The sequence below is a fragment of the Chiloscyllium plagiosum genome, unplaced genomic scaffold, assembly GCF_037043375.1.
Source record: "Chiloscyllium plagiosum isolate Xiang-an unplaced genomic scaffold, Cpla_swu_hap1 HiC_scaffold_15, whole genome shotgun sequence".
Classification (NCBI taxonomy): Eukaryota; Metazoa; Chordata; class Chondrichthyes; order Orectolobiformes; family Hemiscylliidae; genus Chiloscyllium; species Chiloscyllium plagiosum.
The window spans coordinates 68,111,117-68,133,738 of NW_028270153.1; the positions used below are offsets into that span (position 1 = coordinate 68,111,117).

Below are 22,622 nucleotides of genomic sequence, written 5' to 3' on the forward strand. Positions count from 1 at the left end.
CACACTTGACTTATTTTTATTCACTCATGGGACAATATCATCACTGGTTGAGCCAGCATTTATTACCTATCTCTAGTTGCCCTAGTGGTGGTGAGCTGCCTTCTGTAACCACTGCAGTTCATGTGCACCATTCTGTTAGGGAGGGAATTCCATGAATTTAACCCATTGACACTTAAGGAACAATGATATATTTACAAATCAGGATGGTGAGTGACTTGGAGGGAAACTTGCAGGTGATGGTGTTCCTATGTGTCTGCTGCCCTTGTCTTTTTATATGGAAGTCATCATGGGTTTGGAAGATGCTATCTAAGGACCTTTTATGAATTTCTGCAGTCCGCCCTGTCGATGCTGCACACTACTGCTACTACGTGGTGGAGGGAGTAGATGTTTGTGGATGTGGTGCTAGTGCTGGTGTTCAGGACAAGGACAAGAGCAGCTGATGCCTGGGAACGCACCACCTGCAAGATACTCTGTAAAGCACTCACCATCCTGACCTGGAAATACTTTATCACTTGTCCCCTTCACACCTCCCCCAAACCCCAACATCAGCAGTGTGGGTCTACTTACAATGTACCATATCGGTTACATTGATTCAGGAAGGTAATTGACCACCACCAACTCCATGGAAATGAGGAATTGGCCAGAGTTGCTGCACTAGGCAGAGGTGCACACATCCTGCAGATTTCCTGCATGGATGTTAATCTCTGATGTAGTATTAATGTTAAACTCTCACTCCAGTCCTGTCCCAATCAGACTATCTTTACCCACATTGATATACTTTGCCAGCATCTTGACTTTCGTCTTTGGATTTCTAAATCTCTCTTCACTCAAATCCTCTTACCTTGCTGTCAGTTTAAAGCCTTTTCTCTACACCTATCAGGATTTGCTGCAGTATTGTTGTGTCAGTATGCTCTGTCCCCTCCTGACACACTCGGGTTATCGTTACCCACATCCTAGTCAGCTTTACTACCTTGTCCTCTCGTAGAATTTTGCAGTGCAGAATAGGGCCTTCACTCCACTGAGTCTATACCACCAAACGTATACACTAGTCCTATTTTTTCTGCACTATGCCCAAGTGGCATGAGAGGAATAGCTGCTTTCTGTGCATCCCTGTCCATGTTCCTCATTAATATTATCCACCTCTATACAACTCTGACTGTTCTCATTAACTTGCCAAACCTTACATCACCCCTGCTGTTTAGCTCTGATTGTGCAACTTGCCATGTCCTAGTGTCATTTAGCTGAAGACTGTCCCTTCAGAACAGTCCCGTGAAGGTGTCTGTGGGCCACGAGTCAAACCCCATTTCTTCCCCACCAATCTTTGAGCCATGTATCCAAATCCTTGCTTTATTCATTTTTTGCCCATTTACTCACAGCTCAAGCAACAATTCAGAGATTATCGTCTCTAAGGTCATGCATTTCCATCAAGACCCCAGTTGCTTGCACATCCTTTGCGGAGCCTCTTTCTTAGTCCTATCTCTGTCGTTGGTACCCACATTGGCCATGAAGCTAAATCCTTCCTTTCCCACTGTAACTTCCTCTCTATCCTAATGGCGACTTCCTTAACCCTGGGCACCACTTCACATCACATCCAGTTCTTCACTGGATTCACATGTCCTTGTTCCTCACCCAACCTGATTCATCATGCACCAACTGTGGATAGGTCTCCACTGAGATTCACAATGTTTACATCCCACAGGTTGCTGTTGTTCAGCGTGGGAGAGATCCCTGCCAGGCCGGTTTGGGAGAGATCCCTGCCAGGCCGGATTGGGAGAGATCCCTGCCAGGCCGGATTGGGAGAGATCCCTGCCAGGCCGGATTGGGAGAGATCCCTGCCAGGCCGGATTGGGAGAGATCCCTGCCAGGCTGGTTTGGGAGAGATCCCTGCCAGGCCGGATTGGGAGAGATCCCTGCCAGGCTGGTTTGGGAGAGATCCCTGCCAGGCCGGATTGGGAGAGATCCCTGCCAGGCTGGTTTGGGAGCGGATCCCTGCCATGGAGTATGAGTGGATTTCTGCTAGGACAGATCAGGAGTGGATCAAGATTTAATCAGAAGCTTCTGTTTAGGCAGCACAGCAACATCTGGTTGCTCTCCTGATTTCATGCACAGTTGCCACAAACTGTTTGCACTTAGCTTGTATTTGACCTCCACACCTTTCATTCTGTCGACAAAATTGGTTACACTGCCAATCAGTTTCTTCTGTGCAGATACATCGAGCTCTTGGAGCCGTCGGGGACCCACTTGTCTCCTCTTTGTCCGAACGTTTATGCCTTTGCACATTCGTTAATCCATATGGTACAATTCGCCTGGAATTAAGATGCCATAACATTAAGGATGAGGAAAATACCCTGACAGAAAAGGACAAAATCTCAAAGACAGGTCACTGTGCAGTCAACAACACTTGTTCTCTTTGAATGTCGTGATTCCCTTCCTCCCCTTCTCCACCTCCTTCTCCCATTCCCCTGACCTGACTGCAGTGTCAAATCCACTCACCTGTCTCCTGCCACCCTGCCCCCTCCATCCCTGGCTCGCTTGTCGATTGAAAATATAGTCAAGTTTATCTTTAATTCATGCAGTGTCCCATGCTCTATTAGATGGTACAACTGTTGCTATTGCGTTGTTAGTGGGGTTTTTTTTTATTATCCATTGGACTGAGGCATCTCTGGCTAGTACAGCATTTAAATTCCATCTTTAAATTGCCCAGAGGGCAGTTAAGAGCCAACCACATTGCTGTAGGTCTGGAGTCACATGCTAGCCAGACCAGGTAAGGATGGTCACTAAAGGACATGAGTGAACCAGGTGGGGTTTTCCAACAATTGACAATGGCTCCATGGTTATTATTAGTCTCCTCATTTCAGATTTTGTTTTCTAATGTATTCAAATTCAACCACCTGCCATGTATAATTCAAATCCAGGTCCCCAGAATGTTACTTGGGTCTCTGGATTCACAGTCCAAAAATAATACCACTCGACCATTACTTTCCCCCCTGGGTGAACGGTGTGAACGTTGAAGTGGTGGATGTGGTGCCCATCAAGCGGGCTGCTTTTTCCTGATGGTGTCAATCCTGTTGTATTTGGAACAACAACCATCCAGGCAAGTGGGGAGTATTCCATCACAATCCCGGCTTGTGCCTTGTAGATGGTGGACAGGCTTTGGGGAGTCAGGAAGTGAATTAGCCACCTCAGGATTCCTTGTTTTGTAGCCACAGTATTTATATGGCAAGGTCATTTCAGTTTCTGGGGCAACTCCCAGATGGTCAGAGGAAAATTAGATCATGAAAAAAGAGCAGGAGTAAATTATTCAAACCTTTGAGCTTGCTCCAACATCCAATAAGATGGCAACTAATTTACCTTATTACCATTTTCCAAACCCCATGTCCCTTGTGACCATTATCATCGTAAAATATATTTGATCTCTGTTTTTAAAATGGTCTATGCTGTACAGCCTCCTGGAGCAGAAAATTCCAACATTCACCATCCTCTGAGTGAAGATGTTTCTCCACACCACAGTCTTAAGTGTCTTGTATTTTATCTGAAAATATGTCCTCTGGTTCTACACCATACAACCAGCTGTATCAATTCTCCAACATCTATCTTGTCAAACTGTGTAATGGGTGTTACACCTCAATTAGAGCACCTCACACTCTTCAAAACCCGAGAGAATACAGACCCTGACTCCTCAATGGTAACACCATTGAATTAGATTAGATTAGATTAGATTACAGTATGGAAACAGGCCCTTCGGCCCAACAAGTCCACACTGACCCGCCGAAGCGAAACCCACCCATACATTTACCCCTTACCTAACACTACGGGCAATTTAGCATGGCCAATTCACCTGACCCTGCACATCTTTGGACTGTGGGAGGAAACCGGAGCACCCCGAGGAAACCCACGCAGACACGGGGAGAACGTGCAAACTCCACACAGTCAGTCGCCTGAGGCGGGAATTGAACCCGGGTCTCTGGCGCTGTGAGGCAGCAGTGCTAACCACTGTGCCACCGTGCCGCCCTCAAATGTTTAGGAGAGATGGCTATTATTTGTGTGGTGTGAACGTTACTTGCCATTTATCAGCCCAAGCTTAGATATTATTCAGATCTTACTGCATGTTGTTGCTTATGCTTATGTTTGGTTTCCACAGAGTCCTGTTTGGGAGCTGTACCAGATTGACACCTTAGGTTGAGATGTGCTGGTGCTGCTCCTGGCATGCCACTCCTCCACTCTTCATTGATCCAGGGTTAATTCCCTGGCTTGATGGTAATCATTGATTGGGGGATTTGCCAAGCAATGGGGTTGCTGTAGGTCAAACATTAGGCCTGTCCCACCATGCAACATGGCTGGTCTATAACCTAACTCCACATCCGTCATTACAGTTTCATCTTATTGTCCTCTAGATAGCAATAGCAACCAGAGTCAACTAGCCAAACAGTCAGCAATCATTTTTCTTAAACATAAACAGGGATCATAAGATTAGAAGCAGAAGTAGACCATTCAGCCCATCCAGACCACTCTGCTATTCGGTGAGATGTTACTGTTCGGATAATCCACAACTCCACTTTCCTGCCCTTTCCCCATAATCCTTGATTCCCTTACTGATTAAAAATCTGTCTATCTCAGCCTCGAAGATACTTAATGACACAGCCTTGATGGGCCTGTGTGGTAAAACAAATTACAGATTCACTGCCCTTGGAGAGAAGAAATTTGTCCTCATTTCTGTTTTAAGTCAGCCACCCATTATTCTGAAATTATACCTTTGTATCCTGGAACATTAAGCTGCTAGTCCTGTCCATCCTTGAGCCACGTTTCTGTAATTGCTATGATATCCCAGTCCCATGTTCCTAACCATGCCCTGAGTTCATCTGCCTTCCCTGTTAGGCCTACAATTTAATTTCAAAAGGATTGAATGCAACAGGACAACAGACAGGGCTTTGAAGAGACCACACCTGGAATACATGATAGAATTTTGTTCCATTTGCCTGAGGAATGAGATATTTTCTGGACATTGGGTGCAGTAAACAATGAACATGACAACTGTCTTCGATTGTCAGAAAGACCTTTGGTTCTCTAATACCCTTTACAAGAAAGGAAATCTGTTGTTCTTACCTGATCTGGGACTACATGTGACTGCAGATCCATAACAATATGTTTACCTTTTAAATGCCTTCTGAAATGGCCCTAGAAATTTTACCTAGTTAAGGGCAATTAGGGTTGGGCAACAAATATTTGCCTTGCCAGGGACACCCATAACCCATGAAAGAAAAAGGAAAACATCAGGACTAGACCATCCAGATCTCAAACCATATTCTGCTATTCAATATGGTCAGGGCTGATTTCCTGCCTCAACTTTATTACTTGCTTAAACCATAGATTGTTTGATTCTCTGAGAGCTCAACATCTGTCTCTCTCAGCCTTGGATATCCTCAACAGATCATCCACAACTCTCAGGGGTAGAGTTTACAAAGATTCACAGTCCCTCGAACGAAGACATGCTTTCCCAACTTAGCCCCTATCCTGAGACTGTGCCCCGTGTTCTAGATAGCCCTGACAGAAAGAAACAAGCCCTCAGTGTCAACTCTGTTGAGTTTCAGAACTGGGGAAATAGTCTCAGGAGATCGGCATTGACTACCCATGACTGAGATGATCAACAATGCCTTCACTGGAACATTGTGGATGTTCATACATCAAGTACATTTAAAGCTGTGATTGTTTTGTTATTGGATGCAGTGGTACAGACTTGAGAACGATAGCCCTGGAAGTCCTCAACTTCGACTCTAGACCCTAGAGAGTCTGATAACACCAAATTAAACATGGCCAAGGATAGGACCTAATGATAACCAACTCCATCAACCGATGGAGCTCAGAAGCACTGAGCGTAGCAAGGGGACAGGATGTATTCTGGGTGAGGAGCTTCAATGTCTAACACCAGGAGTGACATGGTGTCACTGCTATTGGCTGGGCTTCCTGACTCCTAAAGGATAGAACTGCTAAGATTGAATCTACGGCAGACAGTGAGGGAAACACTTAGAGGGAAAACTGACTCGACCTCATCCTACAGTGGCCTTGTTACAAGTGTCCACATGGTGGGTCGATGCTAATGTTGTGACTGTCATCTTATTCAGAAGGTCATGAATCTCTGAGATGCTCTACTGCAGAGGGCTGTAGAAAATTCATTCTTTGAGTATGTTTAACTTAAATAGCAACGATTTAAAGGGATCAGGAGTTGATTTTGGACATTGAAGTAGATGATTAGCCATGATTGCACTGTGTGGTGGAGCAGGCTCAAAGCAGGCTGAATGGCCTCCCACTGCCCGTATATTCCTATGTACCTAATCCTGATTGGAGTTCTGCACATGTCTGGCTCCACCTATTCACAACTTACTCTGGGGTGTTCATCCAGATGACATCCAGGTGGCAGTAGTACACACACTCTTTATCCTTGTAAGAGTAACAGGTACAACGTTTAACTCGTGCTCGAGGTCGCACCAACGCATTCATCCCTGAATGAAGAGGGGCCTGTAGTTCCACCTCCCAGTCTCCGGCACTGTTCGAGGACTCTCCCCCGTAGACACCTGCAAAGAAACCACAAGTTGGAGGTTTAATCACACAGACAAGCATCAATTACACTCACACAGAGTGAGACAAGTGAGAGAATCAATAATCGATTCACTGAACCCCATCATTTGGACTTATGGGCGGCACAGTGGCACAGTGGTTAGCACTGCTGCCTCACAGCGCCAGAGACCCGGATTCAATTCTGGCCTCAGGCAACTGTGTGTGTGGAGTTTGCACATTCTCCCCGTGTCTGCGTGGGTTTCCTCCGGGTGCTCCGGTTTCCTCCCACAGTCCAAAGATGTGCAGGTCAGGTGTATTGGCCATGCTAAATTGCCCGTAGTGTTAGGTGAAGGGGTAAATGTAGGGGAATGGATCTGGGTGGGTTGCTCTTCAGAGGGTGGGTGTGGACTTGTTGTGCCGAAGGGCCTGTTTCCACACTGTAAGTAATCTAATCTACTTTGTTTACTTATTAATTTGTTAATACATTTTATTAATAATTTTATTAATTAAGTGTAATTATGAATGAAATAATGCGATGAATGCTCGGGTGAGATGTTTGGGGAAATGGGGAAAGGTGGAAATAGTGTCGAGAGTGTGGTGCTGGAAAAGCACAGCAGATCAGGTAGCATCTGAAGAGCAAGAGAATGGACATTTCGGGCATAAGCCCTTCATCAGGAAGCCCAAATGTCGATCCTCCTGCGCCTCAGATGCTGCATGCCATGCTGTGCTTTTCCAGCACCACATTCTCCACTCTGATCTCCAACATCTGCAGTCCTCACTTTCTCAAAGGTGGAAAAAGACAGCATGACATCAAGGAGCTCATGTACAAAATGAGGTTTAGCTGGCAATAAGTAGCTGATTGGTTTGTGCATTTGTGAGCAGTCATTTTCTTGCCAAAGGTCATTTGCCTAATGACAGCTCTGTGATTGGCTCCTGATAGCTGAACAGCCTGTGGATGTGAATGATACAGGGACAAACCTTTCTCCCACTGCAAGAGGAGATGGTGTCCCTCATTCTGTCTAGTAAAAATACCTGAGATTGAAGAAAGCCATTTCTTTTCTCCCACTCGTTTCAGTAAACTATTGATTTTAATCAACAAGTCAGAGACTTATCATCTGTGACCCAATTGCTCTGTGTCTCCCGTGAAGAAGTGATAGAATCTGAAAAACTCAGAGAGCTGAAGGACTTGCCATACAAAATGAATCCTAAGGACTGGTGCCATTAAACTGTTTCCCCAATACTTTTTCCCCACCATCCTTAACACCTTTTTTTTAAATTGTGTGTGTTGTAGGTGTGTGTGTGTATTGGAATTTGTGCAGGGTGAGGTGAGGGTTAAAACTAGTGGAGGTGTGATTCAGCAGTTCCTCGTTGTTCACCTATGATTATAAACTATTTGTTTATAATAAATAATAGTTCTTGTTAAGCACAAAAATCTAGTCAGTGTATTCTGTTAGTAAGTCTCTTAGCTACTGGTTAAAAGACAAAACAGCTTGCAGCAACTGACAGATGAAATAACTGGCTTCTTTCAAGTATTTTTACTGCAGTGAGGGAGATTTTTCAGTTGTCCAAAGGCTTCTCTTGATATCATTTGCTCCCACTAGCTGTTCAGCTCCTCAGAAAGCAATCAGAGATTTATCGCTGGACTAATGACCTTTGGCATTCACAACTGGTCACAATTTCACAAACCGCTTTTGCTGATATGTCCTGGTGCTACGACATCTGTAAATGTCTTCCTGTACCGATGGAACAAAACAGCAGTGAGAGCAACACGCACAATGAGTTCCAGTAACTTGTTTCTTAATGTGCAGCAATTTCCTTCCATGCTCCTTGATATTTAAAACAGACTTTTGTCCATTTTGGTCTACAATCAAAGTACAGAAAATAAAGTGAAATGCTCTTTACAAGGATAGCTATGGCTACGCATGACACAAAGTAGGAGGTATGTTCTGGGGAGATGATATAAGAAGGTTACAAAGAGATCAGACAGGCTGCGTGAGTGGGTAAAAATCTGGTTGATGGAGTATAATGTGGGGAAATGTGAAGGTGAAGAGAGCTCTTGGTCCTCAAGTGCATGAGTTATATGAAGTTAGTACACACATACAACAGTATTTACGAAGGCTAAACTTTATTACAAGAAGAATTGAACATAAAATTAAAGATTTTTTGCTTCAGTTACACTGAGTATTGAGACCACATCTTGAATACTGTATATCATTTTGTTTTTTTTTGTTTAAGGAAGGATGCAAATGCATTGGAGACATTTTTGAGGAGGTTTATTAGATTGATACCAGTGATCAATTATGAGGAAAGATCAGAATTATTGGTCTTCATTCCACCAAAGTTTAGAGAAGTGAAGGATGAATTGATTGACAAAAGATTCCAAATGTTCTTGACCAGATAGATGTGGAAAGGATATTTCCTCTTGTCAGTGAGCTCAGAACTACTGGGCACTGTTTAAAAAATGCGTGTTGCTGAAAAATGACACATTTGTCAGAGGTTTTTATCTTATACTCATCAGGACAATTCGCAAGAATACTGATTTTAAAGGAAAACCTGTAAGAGAGGAGATGCTGATTGATAGCCAAGTGACCTTCGATTGGTAAAGTTGTCACACCTTCATTTTGGCATTTCTTATGAATTTTCCCTGATGCACGGAAAACCATATGCTTTCACAAAATATGCCTTTTGTCATCTAGATTCATGTTCTGTATCACCAAACAGTGATTTCTTTAAAAATTAGCAGTTATCCTTTCCTCAGATCCCCTCTAAACCATCCATACTCAAACCATCCCTCAAACCTAGGCCCTCTGCTCTGATACAAGATTTGCCACAGGGAAAAGATTCTCATAATCTACTTGCCTATGCCTCATAATTTTGTCCGCCTCAGTCAGATCCCTCCTCTACTCCAAGGAAAACAAAGCCAACCTATCCAGTTTCTCCTCATAATTGAGACCTTTCATCCCAGGCAACATCCTGGTGAATCTCCTCTGCATCCTCTCCAGTGCAATATTGTCCTTTTGATAGTGTGGCAACCAGAACACCACGCAGTATTCCATTTGTGGCCTAATCAATGGTTTATAATGTTGAAATAAGACAACCTTGCGTCTAAATTTTACAGCCCAGATAATGAAGGTAAGCATCCCCGTATGTGTTCTTCCACCACCCTGTCTCCCTGTGTGGACACCTTCAGGGATCTATAGACTTGGACACCAAGGTCCCCTTGTTCCTCAATGCTTTTCTAAAATTACAGCAATTCCTTCCTCAGTCCTCCGTTGTAAAACAGCCCTTTCCCAATTCAATTTACGATCAAAAACAAAATAAAATCGAAAGGTACAGTCTTTACAGTACAATAGATTTTTATGGGGTACCTGTCTGGCATTCCAAACTGTAACCTCCTTAATAATCAATTCAAACACCTTTCCTGCAACAGACATTTACAATTTTCAGTCAGATGGAACCTTCCCAAAATATGACAAGTTTTGTAAAATTAACACCAAATCATCTGCTACCTCATAAGCCATCTCTCTTTTTGACCCTGGGATGAAATGCATTTGGACCTGGAAACTTACCTGCCCAGAGCTGGGTCAGTTTGTGTAGCACCACCTCTCCTGTGATTGTAATTTCACTAAGTTCCCCTCTCTATCCCACCCACATTAGAGAAGAGGAGGTGCTTGAGGTCTTAAAAAGTATAAAGGTAGAGAAATCCCCGGGACCTGGTCAAATCTATTGTAGGATATTGTAGGAAGCTAGTGAAAACAAATTGCAGGGTCGCTACCACAGATATTTGTATTACCTGCAGCCACAGGTAAGGCGCCCTGGAGGGTGTCTAATGTTGTATTTTTATTTTACAAAGGCTGTAAGGAGAAGCCTGGGAACTACTGGTGAGTGAGTTTGACATCAGTAATGGAGGGAATTCTGAAAGACAGGATTTACATGCGTTTGGAGAGGCAAGGACTGATTAGGGATAGTCAGCATGGCTTTGTGTGTGGGAAATTGCGTCTCACAAACTTGACTGAGTTTTTTGAGGATGTGACTAAGAAAATAGATGAGGGCAGAGCAGTAGATGTTGTCTACATGGACTTTGACAATGCCCTTGACAAGGTTTCGCATAGCAGACTGGTTAATAAAGTTAGATCACATGGGATTCAGAAAGGTCTTGCCAATTGGATAACAAAATTGGCTTGATGGTAGGAGATAGAGGGTGGTGGTGGAAGGTTGTTTTTTGGACTGGAGATCTGTGACCAGCACTGTTCCAAAAGGATTCGTGCTGGGTCCACCGTTGTTTGTCATTTACATAAGTGATTTGGATGAAAATGTAGGAAACATAGTTTGTAAGTTTGTGGGTGACACCAAAATTATTGATATAGTAGACAGTGAGGAAGATTATCTGAGATGAATTGGACCAATGGGCAGAGGATGGGAGTTTAATTTAGTTAATGTGAGGTGTTGCATTTCGGTACAACAAACAAGGGCAGGGCTTATATAGTTAAAAGTAGTGCCTTGGGGAATTTTGTCGAACAAAGAAACCTAGGTACATAGTTCTTTGAAAGTTGCATCACTGGGAGACAGGGTGTTAAAGAAGATGCTTACAGTCATTGCTCAGATCATTGAGTATAAGAGTTGGGACACCATGTTGTGGCTATACAGGACGTTGGTGAGATCACTTTTGGAGTTCAGTATATGGTTCTGGTCACCATTCTATAGGAAGGATATTGTTAAATTGGAGAGATTGCAGAAAAGATTTGTAAGGGATGCTACTGGGATTGGAGCATTAGAGTTATAAGGAGAGTCTGGATAAGCTGGGAGTTTGTTACTGGAGCATAGGAAGTTGAGGGTGACCTTATAGAACTTTATGAAACTATGTGGGACACAGATAAGGTGAACAGCTAAGGTCTTTCCTGAGGGTGGGGTAGTTCAAAACTGGACAGCATAATTTTAAGGTGAGAGGGGAAAGATTTAAAAGGGACCTGAGGGGCAACTATTTCACACAGAGAGTGGTTCATATATGGAATGAACTGCCAGAAGAAGCTGAAGGTGGAGTACAGTTCCAACATTTCAAAGATATTTGAACGGGTACATGAATAGAAAAGATTTAGACGGATACAGGCCAAACACAGGAAAATTGGTCTAGCTAAATTTGGGAAACTTCATTATTTCCTTATTGACTATTATTAACTCTTCATTTTTAATCTTTTGAGGACCAACATTCACTTTACTTTGTCTTTTCCTTTTTCAGTTTTGAAATATCTAGCTAGCTTCCTCTCCTTTTCTAATTTCATCCCCCAGATTAACTTTATAATTACTGCTTTATATTCTGCCCAATCAAATGGCCTGCTACTCATAAGAATATAGGAACGTAGATGTATTCTGAAATATCCCCCTAAACCATATCTCCACTGATCTATCTCCTAGCCAAGTGTGCCAGTTTACTTCAGCTAGCTCAATGTTCATATGAGTTTACAAACAAGGAATGAGAGTAGGCCACTCAACCCTTCGAGCCTAAATCATATTGAAAAGGATTGTGGCTCCTCTGATTTTAACCTCAGCTCTACATTTCTTCACAAATCTGATAATCTTCCCCTTGGTAAATAGACATCTATCTACCTTTGCCTTCAAAATATTTAAATATTCCGCATCCACTGTCTTTTGAGGAAAGGAATTCTAAATTCTCACATCCCTCTGAGAGAAAAGAAAAATGTCCTCATCTCTGTTTTAAATAGGTGACGACTTATTTGTAAGTTATGACCCCGAGTTCTAAATTCTCCCACTTGAGGAAACATCCTTCCTACGTGCACCCAGTCAAGACCCCTCAGGATCTTACAAGTAAATCACCTCGGACTCTTCTGAAGTTAAAAAAATACAGGCCTAGCCTTCCCTCGTAAGACAATCCACACATTCTAGGCATTAGTCTAGTAAACCTTCTTTGAACTACTTGTAATGCAGTAACATCCTTCTATAAGTACAATGACCAATACTGTACACAGTACTCCAGATGCAGTCTCACATAAGCCCTATTTAACTGAAGCATAGCTTCCCTAATCTTCTATTCAATTACTTTGCAATACAACATAACACTCTATTAGCTTTCCTAATTACTTGCTTTCCCAGCATACTTCTGCAATTTATGCATTTAGGATACTCAGATCTCTCTGCATCTCAGAGCTTTGCAAGCCCTCACCTTCCTGCCAAAACAGAAAAAGGGCATTTTCCCACATCATACTCTATTTGTCAGATCTTTGCCAACTCATTTAACCTACTTATACTTCTCCATAAGCTCTGTAAGCTCCTTATGTCCTCTTTGCAAATGACTTTCCTACCTATCTGTGTACCATCAGCAAATTTAGCTACCGTTCCTCCAGTCCCTTTGTCCAAATAATTTGTATAAATTGTAAAGAGTTGTGGCCTCAGCACTGACCATGTGGCCTACCACTTGTGACACCCTGCTAACCTGAAAAAGACCATTCATTCTTACATGTTGCTTCCTGCTGCCCAGCCAATTCTTCGTTATCCATACCAATATGTTACCCTGAGTACTATCAACTTTTATTTTCTGTAAGTAACCTTTGATTTGAAATCTTACCAAATATTTTCTGGAATACTAAATAAAGTACATTCACTGATTCCCCTTTATCTACGCGCAGTGTTGATTCTTTGAAGAATTCCAATAAACTATTTAAACAGAATTTCCCTTTGACAAAACCATGTCGGTTGATCACCTTGAACCTATCTCAGTCTGAGGCCTACTGTCCTCCCTTTCAAATTGAATGTAACATTCAATCATATTGTGGTTATAATTTTTGTGAATAAACTATGATTTTAAATATATTGTGTGTATAAACATTTATTTTCAGTTTTAATGACATATGAATTTTCTAATTCTTATAATTATTTTGTAAGCATGTCTGTAGCCAAGGTGATAAGGTATTAATTAACTTGGAAGCATGTCTGTAGCTATTGGTAATTTCACTTACAACAGGTTGAGAGAGCTTCTTTGTCAACACTCATTGGTTTTTGTCTACTTGGAATGTTTTACAACTTATTACGGCAGTCCATTGAGCTTTAAGGTCTACTAGAAATTTCTAAACATCTGGATTCCTTTTTAAGTTAAGGAGGAACACCCACTGATTAATGGGAAAAAAAAACTTTTATTTTAATTTTATTATGTTTTGGCCAGTTCTATGAAGTCTTTGGATGGAGATGGTTGTGCAGGACCATGCTCTTGAGAAATACAAAATATAACAAAATTAGATTACATTAGAGTAAGAAATTAGTGATAGCCCCAAACTAGGAATTTGGGATAAAACCCTGAAGAGGTTACTTGAATCTCAGTATATGTATTACTGCCATGTTAAAATCAAAATAAAAGATGATCTATCAAGCCAGATTTGAGATTGGCATCTGACTTGTCAGTAAAACTACTTATGGTGCCTTTATTGTAAAGTCATTAATTAATTCTATCACATTACATTATACCGAGTCTAATTTAATCTATGCCCTAGTGATATCAGAAGGTGAGTATCTGAGAAATTCTCTCAAAATCACTCTGTGAATTTCTCATCCAGGCTATTATCATCAATTTGATTTGTCCAGCCTATATACAGATTAAAGTCATCCATGATAACTGCTATCCTGTATCACAAGCACCCAATATTTCTTCTTGTATCCTTTGTCCCAGATTATGGTTAGTTAAGGGGCCTGTTGACCACTCTCAGTAGTGAGTTCTTTCCCCAATTATTTCTCATCTCCACTGAAACCTGATCTCCTGAACCAAGGTCAAACAAATGCACCAATGTGATACTTGATTAACAGTGCTACACCTCCCTCTTGACATTTACCCACTTCCAATTCTTCTTGCATATCATTTGCCCTTCAATATTCAGCACCCAATCCTTGTTAACTTGTAGAGATGGCTCCATAATGGATAGCAGACTATATGTATTTACTTCAGTGTATATGATCAATTTGTTTACTTTGCCATGAATGTATCTTCAGAATCAAAGTCCTTTGGTTTTGTCGTTCTGCTAATCTTTGTAATGGTCATGATTTAACTGGCAAAAATGCGCTGACAATCATTCCCCACTGTTACATAAATTGCTAGGAAATATACAAATGTATAAAGATCCTAATGATACCACCACAACCCAATCCGCCTGACTGATTGCCACCCACAAGGAAATTAAACCACACCACGTTTCTTAAAAAGTAGAAATTTCAAAAGATTCTATTTATTAAGAGCAGTGAAGAGAACTGAATTGTAACTTGTGCAACTTGAACTATAACCCTTTCAAACCCCTTTCTCTCTCAGCCACAGACACACACAAACATATTTATGACAGAAAAAAAGACAGTTAGTTTCACACATATATTGTGGATAGAAAAATATACAGATAAAGAAAATTAATTATTGCAGCGGTGAGACACCATTGTCTGTACCATGAAGATTGCCCTTTGTTCTGATGGCTGGTCAGGTGAGTGGAGGTTTCTTCTTGTTTGAATCTCTTTTATTTTTCAGTCTTTCCTAACATGGGGGTAGAGAGAGAGAAACACAGAGAAGGAGGGAGGGATGGAGGGAGGGAGGGGTGGGGAGACACAGAGAATGAGCAAAAGCGGGTGTGAGTGAAAGACAGTGAGAAATGCTGGCTTTCTACCTGCAAGCTCTGGTTATTTTTCACTCTGCTGCTCTTATTACTTACAGCTTTTCAATGTTTAGAAAGTCAATCAATCAGAAAGTTGTTGCCAGGACTAATATCCTTACCTGAAAACCTTTTATTATCATTCAGCCTTAGCTTCTCTCTCATTTTGTTTTCAAAACAGTAACATTGGAATGCCAGCTGAACAACATGCAACATCTGATTTTTAAGCTGCAGAACTGTCCGTTTTTTAGTTGTAGCAATCCAACTCCCATTTCTGGTTAAAGTTTCAAATAAGTTGAAAAATACGTGGTCTCTTACATAACATCTATTGTTGGTTTATCCTCTTTGTCCCTTTCTAATCGTTCTCTGACCTTCATTTCCCACATCACTACCTTGCTCTGAGTTCTGAGGAAGGTTAACTTTGATTTCTCTGCACGGATGCTGCCCGGCCTGCTGAGCTTTTCCAGCAATCTCCATTTTTGTCACTACATTGCTGTCCTGCCTTAACCCTATCCCTAGATTTTCTATATCTACCAAAGTGCATTCCTTCACTCCCACTGTTCAGTTCAAAGCTGTCCCCGCTTCCCTCGTCATACAGTTTGCTGAAACATGTTTCCACTATTTTTATTAAATGCTTACAATGAAAAGTTGTTTGCATGTAACTGTTTTAAGTATCTACATTATGTTTTTATTTATCGGCTTTCCGGTATTTTTAAGTAGGCCATTTGTACAATTCCTCTTACTAAGCATTTACTCGTCAAATAGCTTACCAGGCCCCTCTGATATTAGCTGTGTTTTTTAACGATGTTTTGAACCAAGTGCATGTTGTCTCTGAAAAGCTGAATTGCTGCACTCCAAAAAAAGTGAGAAAAAAGCAAGGTACACTTCCTTTTCCAACTTCTCTGGATATCCAAACCAGACAAACTCCCAAGATCAGGAGCAAATTACTGCAAATCTTGGAGTCAGTACTGAAACTAACAAATGCTGGAGATCACAGCGGGTCAGACAGCATCCATGAGAGAGAGAACAAGTTAATGTTTTGAGTTTAAATGACTCTTCATCAGAGCTGAAGTGAAGTGTGGAAGGGACAGCATTTATGCGAGACTTTGGGGGAATGGATTGGGGTGACGTAGTGGGTGTAGAGTGCTGGTGTAGAAAAGATGTTGATAGTTCAGATTAAATGATTGGAATGTGCCAATGGCAAGACAAGGGACTGTCTCACTGCCAGGCTTGAAAGGACAGTCTCACCGGGATGGAGGGAGGGGAGAGGGAACATGATTAGCGAAAAGAAAGGAAAGAAATGGGAGATGGTTTACAAAGTTTGGGAGAAGATTAGTAGCTCGGGTGCTCGTTGTTGTGGTTCTGTTCGCCGAGCTGGGAATTTGTGTTGCAGATGTTTCGTCCCCTGTCGAGGTGACATCCTCAGTGCTTGGGAGCCTCAGGAACAATGGACTGATAGAGGAGGCTCCCAAGCACTGAGGATGTCACCTCGACAGGGGACGAAACGTCTGCAACACAAATTCCCAGCTCGGTGAACACAACCACAACAACAGATGGTTTACAATTTGAAGGTGGGTTGGTTTTGGGTGGAGAGGGGAATGTCAGTCTGGGGGTTTTGGGTAGATGGGGTGTGGGGCTGCATATTCTCCTTCACTATTAACTAGGAATGAGAGTAGGTTTTAAGCTGCGATGTTTCCTGGGTAGATATTAGTCTTCAGTCTGTCAGAATCCTGTGAACTCCTGGATTCTAACTCAGATGTGAAGCTTTTTCAGAGGCCTCCAGACATCCGCAATTGCTCATCAGAGATTTTAATTTGCTCAGTGATTTCCAACAGAGTCAGCTGTATTTGGAATTCTGCACAGTTCGAACACAAAACTCCTGTCAACACTGCTACAACAATCTTCCTGTTCTCACTGACTACATTTGAACAATCCATGTGTATGGATCCCGGGATCTGTTCTTAGTGAGTCAGCATTTCAAGAATTCTTGTATCATAGAGTCCCTACCGTATGGACACAGGCCATTTGGCCCAAGTCCACACTGATGCTCCAAAGGGTATCCCACCCAGACCCATTCTCCTACCGTATTAGTCTACATTTCCCCTGACCAATGCACCTAGCCTACACATCCCTCAACACTATGGGCAAGTTAGCATAGCCAATTCACCTCAACTTTGGAGACATGGGGACAATGTGCAAACTCAACACAGACAGTCACCTGAGGCTGGAATCACATCCCTGGTGCTGTGAGGCAGCAGTGCTAATCACTGAGCCACTGTACCACTCATCTTGCTTCATCCAAACTCTATGATCTCACATTTGAGTCTCACCTGAGTTGAAAATCTCTCTATCAGCCAATTTTGCCTGAGCATAATTTTATGTTCCCCTTCTGCAATATTTATTGGCCACATTATTCTAGTTTGGATCTAAATCCCTACTCATTGTATCCCGACATGCCCAGGATCCGAAGTGGGGATGCTGAGTTTTCACATGACAAAGGAGCAGCAGACTGAAAGCTTGTGATTTTAAATAAACCTGTTGGACTATAATCTGATGTTGTGTGACTTCTGACTTTGTCCACCCCAGTCCAACACCAGCATCTTCACATCCTGGCAATATTATTTCATCTTTGTGTCACCAGCAAACTTGATATTTGACTATCAAAGTCATTAATATATTGATGCTCCAACATAGGTTACTGTGGGATATCATTTTCTTCCACTTTATCTACTGGCTGTAATCAGGTCTAGCCATTGCCTTCAGGTCCAAGGTATTAATTTTAATCTTGACGAATATCCTCTGGAAGTGTCTATAAACTATTCTGTACCATCTCCACTCCTTCAAAATTGACATCAGGTTTGTTAAACCTACTCTTTATGCCATTCAGCTCAAAATTTTCTATGTGCTCAGTCATTCTGTTCTTAATTACAGATTGCAGTTAAAATAACAGATGTTAGGCAAACAGAACTATAATTTTATCTTTTTTTCACACCTTTCATAATTAATGGGGTTGCATTTGCAATTTTTTTCAATCCAAAGGGGAAACTTCTGAAACAAGACAGCTTTGGAAGATTGAGCTAAAAATGGAGAATGCTAGAAATGATCAGCATGACAGGCAACATCCCAGGTGACGGAAACAGGGAAGGTGACGGAAACAGGGAAGGTGACGGAAACAGGGAAGGTGACGGAAACAGGGAGCGTTCACCTGTAAGGCTGAGGTCTGACAATATTCAGGCAATAATATACAAAACTGACGGCTTAACAAATAGCTGCATACCTAGCCAAGCTTTTCCACTGGCATTTACCTGACAATGTGGAAAATTGCCCAGGTTACATTTTTAAAAAAGCAGGATGAATCTAACCCATCTGATTACCACCCCATAAGTATACTCTTGAACATCAGTAAAGTGATGGAGGTGTCACCAATAGCAACAACCAGTTCAGTGACATCCAGTTTGGGTCCGACCAGGGGCATTCAGCTGGGAGAAACGGGTTGAACTCCAAATGTGAGGTAAGACTGACTGCCCTTAATATTAACAGGACATTTCATTGAGTCATCAAGGAGCCCCTGGCAAAACCGAAGTGTATGGAAACATGGGGAAATCCGCTGGTGGAATCAAACCTCACACAAAGGCTTTGGTGGTTGGAGGTCAGTTACCTCAACCCCAGGACATTTCTGCAGGAATTCCTCAGGATAAACTCCCGTCCAAGCCATGCACCATCCTGACTTGGAAATTTAACACTGTTCCTTCAGTGTCATTGAGTCACAGTCCTGAAACTCTCTCCATTACAGCATTTTGGGCGCACCTACGCCCCAAAGAGAGTTTTTTACTTTTATTCACTCATGGATAATCTCGCGCTTGCCCACAACAAACATTAAACGGTATCTGCTAAATATTGGCTCATGCATCTACTTTTCTATAAATTACTTATTTCTTTATTGTGACATACTTTTCCACCTATTTTTGTGTCATCTGCAAATTTGACGATCGTACTTTCAATCTCACTCCTTCCCTTCATTCCAGTTTGTCTCTTTATCTGTCTGTTTCTGTGACTCTCAGTCCCTTCCCTTCCACCCACCACCCCCTAACCCCTCGAGAGAGCGGTGTTAGCACAGTGGTTAGCACTGCCAGGGTCAGTGCAGACTCGATGGGCCAAATGGCCTCTTTCTGCACTGTCGGGATTCCATAATTCTTCTCACAGTTTGATTCCCCATTTCTGCATTTTGCTGAATGGCTACTTTTCACTTTTCTCTGTTTCATCCTCTCACTTTTGGACAATAAATCTTTTCTTTTCCCTTGTTCCCCCCACTTTTACTATATCACTCTTCCCCTTAGTCTCTCACTGCCAAGCACTGTCCACCCTCCCTCTATCTATCCCCCAGTTCCCTTCTCCGTGTCCACTCCCTCAGAAGCATGAGCCTCTCCCAGTCCCCGAACACTATCCCCAGTTCCCGCACTCTCCCCAGTTCCCGCACACTCTCCCCAGTCCCCAGACACTCTCCCCAGTCCCCACACACTCTCCCCAGTCCCCGCACACTCTCCCCAGTCCCCGCACACTCTCCCCAGTTCCCGCACACTCTCCCCAGTCCCCGCACACTCTCCCCAGTCCCCGCACACTCTCCCCAGTTCCCGCACACTCTCCCCAGTCCCCGCACACTCTCCCCAGTTCCCGCACACTCTCCCCAGTCCCCGAACACTATCCCCAGTCCCCGAACACTATCCCCAGTCCCCGCACACTATCCCCAGTTCCCACACACTCTCCCAGTCCCCGCACACTCTCCCCAGTTCCCGCACACTCTCCCCAGTCCCTGCACACTCTCCCCAGTCCCTGCACACTCTCCCCAGTCCCTGCACACTCTCCCCAGTTCCCGCACACTCTCCCCAATTCCCGCACACTCTCCCCAATTTCCGCACACTCTCCCCAGTCCCCGCACACTCTCCCCAGTTTCCGCACACTCTCCCCAGTCCCCGCACACTCTCCCCAGTTCCCGCACACTCTCCCCAGTCCCCGCACACTCTCCCCAGTTCCCGCACACTCTCCCCAATTCCCGCACACTCTCCCCAATTTCCGCACACTCTCCCCAGTCCCCGCACACTCTCCCCAGTCCCCGCACACTCTCCCCAGTTCCCGCACACTATCCCCAGTCCCCGCACACTCTCCCCAGTTCCCGCACACTCTCCCCAGTCCCCGCACACTCTCCCCAGTTCCCGCACACTATCCCCAGTCCCCGCACACTCTACCCAGTTCTCGCACACTCTCCCCAGTTCCCGCACACTCTCCCCAGTTCCCGCACACTATCCCCAGTCCCCGCACACTCTCCCCAGTCCCCGCACACTCTCCCCAGTCCCCGCACACTCTCCCCAGTTCCCGCACACTCTCCCCAGTCCCCGCACACTCTCCCCAGTCCCCGCACACTCTCCCCAGTCCCTGCACACTATCCCCAGTTCCCGCACACTCTCCCCAGTTCCGGCACTCTCCCCAGTTCCCGCACACTCTCCCCAGTCCTCACACACTCTTCCCAGGTTCCCTATCTCGGTCTCTCTCTCTCTCCCCTGGTTCCCTCTCCCGGTCTCTCGCTCTCTCTCTCTCTCCCCGGGTTCCCTATCCGGGTTTCTCTCTCTCTCTCTCTCTCTCCCCGGGTTCCCTATCCCGGTCTCTCTCTCTCTTCCCAGGTTCCCTATCCCGGTCTCTGTCTCTCTCACTCCCTGGGTTCCCTATCCCGGTCTCTCTCTCTCTTCCCAGGTTCCCTATCCCGGTCTCTCTCTCTCTCTCTCTCTCGGGTTCCCTATCCCGGTCTCTCTCTCTCTCCCCTGGTTCCCTATCCCGGTCTCTCTCTCTCTCCCCTGGTTCCCTCTCCCGGTCTCTCTCTCACTCTCTCTCTCCCTGGGTTCCCTATCCGGGTCTCTCTCTCTCTCTCCCTCTCCCCCCCGGGTTCCCTATCCCGGTCTTTCTCTCCCTTCCCAGGTTCCCTATCCCGGTCTCTCTCTCTCTCTCAGGTTCCCTATCCCGGTCTCTCTCTCTCTCTCTCTCTCTCCCGTGTTCCCTATCCTGGTCTCTCTCTCTCTCTCTCCCCCGGGTTCCCTATCCCGGTCTCTCTCTCTCTCTCTCTCCCCCGGGTTCACTATCCCGGTCTCTCTCTCTCTCCCCCCAGTTCCCTTTCCCGGTCTCTCTCTCTCTCCCCCCCAGTTTCCCAATCCCGGTCTCTCTCTCTCTCTCCCGGGATCCTTATCCCGGTCTCTCTCTCTCTCTCCCCCCAGTTCCCTTTCCCGGTCGCTCTCTCTCTCTCCCCCCCCCCCCCCAGTTTCCCAATCCCGGTCTCTCTCTCCCTCTCTCTCCCCGGTTTCTCTATCCCGGTCTCTCTCTCTATCTCTCCCCGGGTTCCCTATCCCGGTCTCTCTTACTCCCTCCCCTGGGTTCCCTATCCTGGTCTCTCTCTCTCTCCCGGGATTCCTATCCCAGTCTCTCTCTCTCTCTCCCCCTAGTTCCCTTTCCCGGTCTCTCTCTCTCTCTACCCCACAGTTTCCCAATCCCGGTCTCTCTCTCTCTCTCCCCGGGTTCTCTATCCCTGACTCTCTCTCTCTCTCCCACCCCAGTTTCCCAATCCCGGTCTCTCTCACTCCCTCCCCCGGGTTCCCTATCCCGGTCTCTCTCTCTCCCCCGGGTTCCCTATCCCGGTCTCTCTCTCTCTCTCTCTCCCCCCCGGGTTCCTATCCCGGTCTCTCTCTCCCCGGGTTCCCTATCCCGGTCTCTCTCTCTCCCTCTCTCTCCCCGGGTTCCCTATCCCGGTCTCTCTCTCCCCGGGTTCCCAATCCCGGTCTCTCTCACTCCCTCCCCAGGGTTCTCTATCCCGGTCTCTCTCTCTCTCCCGTGGGTTCCCTATCCCGGTCTCTCTCTCCTCGGGTTCCCTATCCCGGTCTCTCTCTCTCTCTCCCCCGGGTTCCCTATCCCGGTCTCTCCCTCTCTCTCTCCCCCGTTTTCCCAATCCCGGTCTCTGTCACTCCCTCCCCCGGGTTCCCTATCCCGGTCTCTCTCTCGCACACTCCCGGGTTCCCTATCCCGATCGATTTCTCTCTCTCTCTCCCCGGGTTCCCTATCCCGGTCTCTCTCTCTCTCTCTCTCTCCCTGGGTTCCCTATCCTGGTCTCTCTCTCTCTCTCACTCCCCGGGTTCCCTATCCCGGTCTCTCTCTCTCTCTCCCCCGTGTTCCAAATCCCGGTCTCTCTCACTCTCTCTCTCTCCCCGGGTTCCCTATCCCGGTCTCTCTCTCTCTCTCTCTCTCTCTCTCTCCCCGGGTTCCCTATCCCGGTCTCTCACTCTCTCTCTCTCTCTCTCTCCCCTGGTTCCCTATCCCGGTCTCTCTCTCTCTCTCTCTCTCTCTTTCTCCCCCAGGTTCCCTATCCCGTTCTCTCTATCTCTCTCTCCCCTGGTTCCGTAT

The 22,622-nt window shown here is 44.8% G+C and overlaps 1 protein-coding gene across 1 annotated transcript in view; it reads right to left on the minus strand.

Moving 5' to 3' along the window:
- The window catches only part of LOC122559976 (endothelin-1), a 269,764-nt gene that overhangs the window by 74,741 nt on the left and 172,401 nt on the right, over positions 1-22,622 (minus strand). The window contains exons 2-3 of the mRNA XM_087994618.1: positions 6,380-6,569; positions 2,154-2,306 (exon numbers count right to left, since the gene is read on the minus strand). Coding sequence (XP_087850744.1) covers positions 2,154-2,306; positions 6,380-6,569 — 343 coding nt within the window. The remainder of the gene's footprint in view (positions 1-2,153; positions 2,307-6,379; positions 6,570-22,622) is intronic.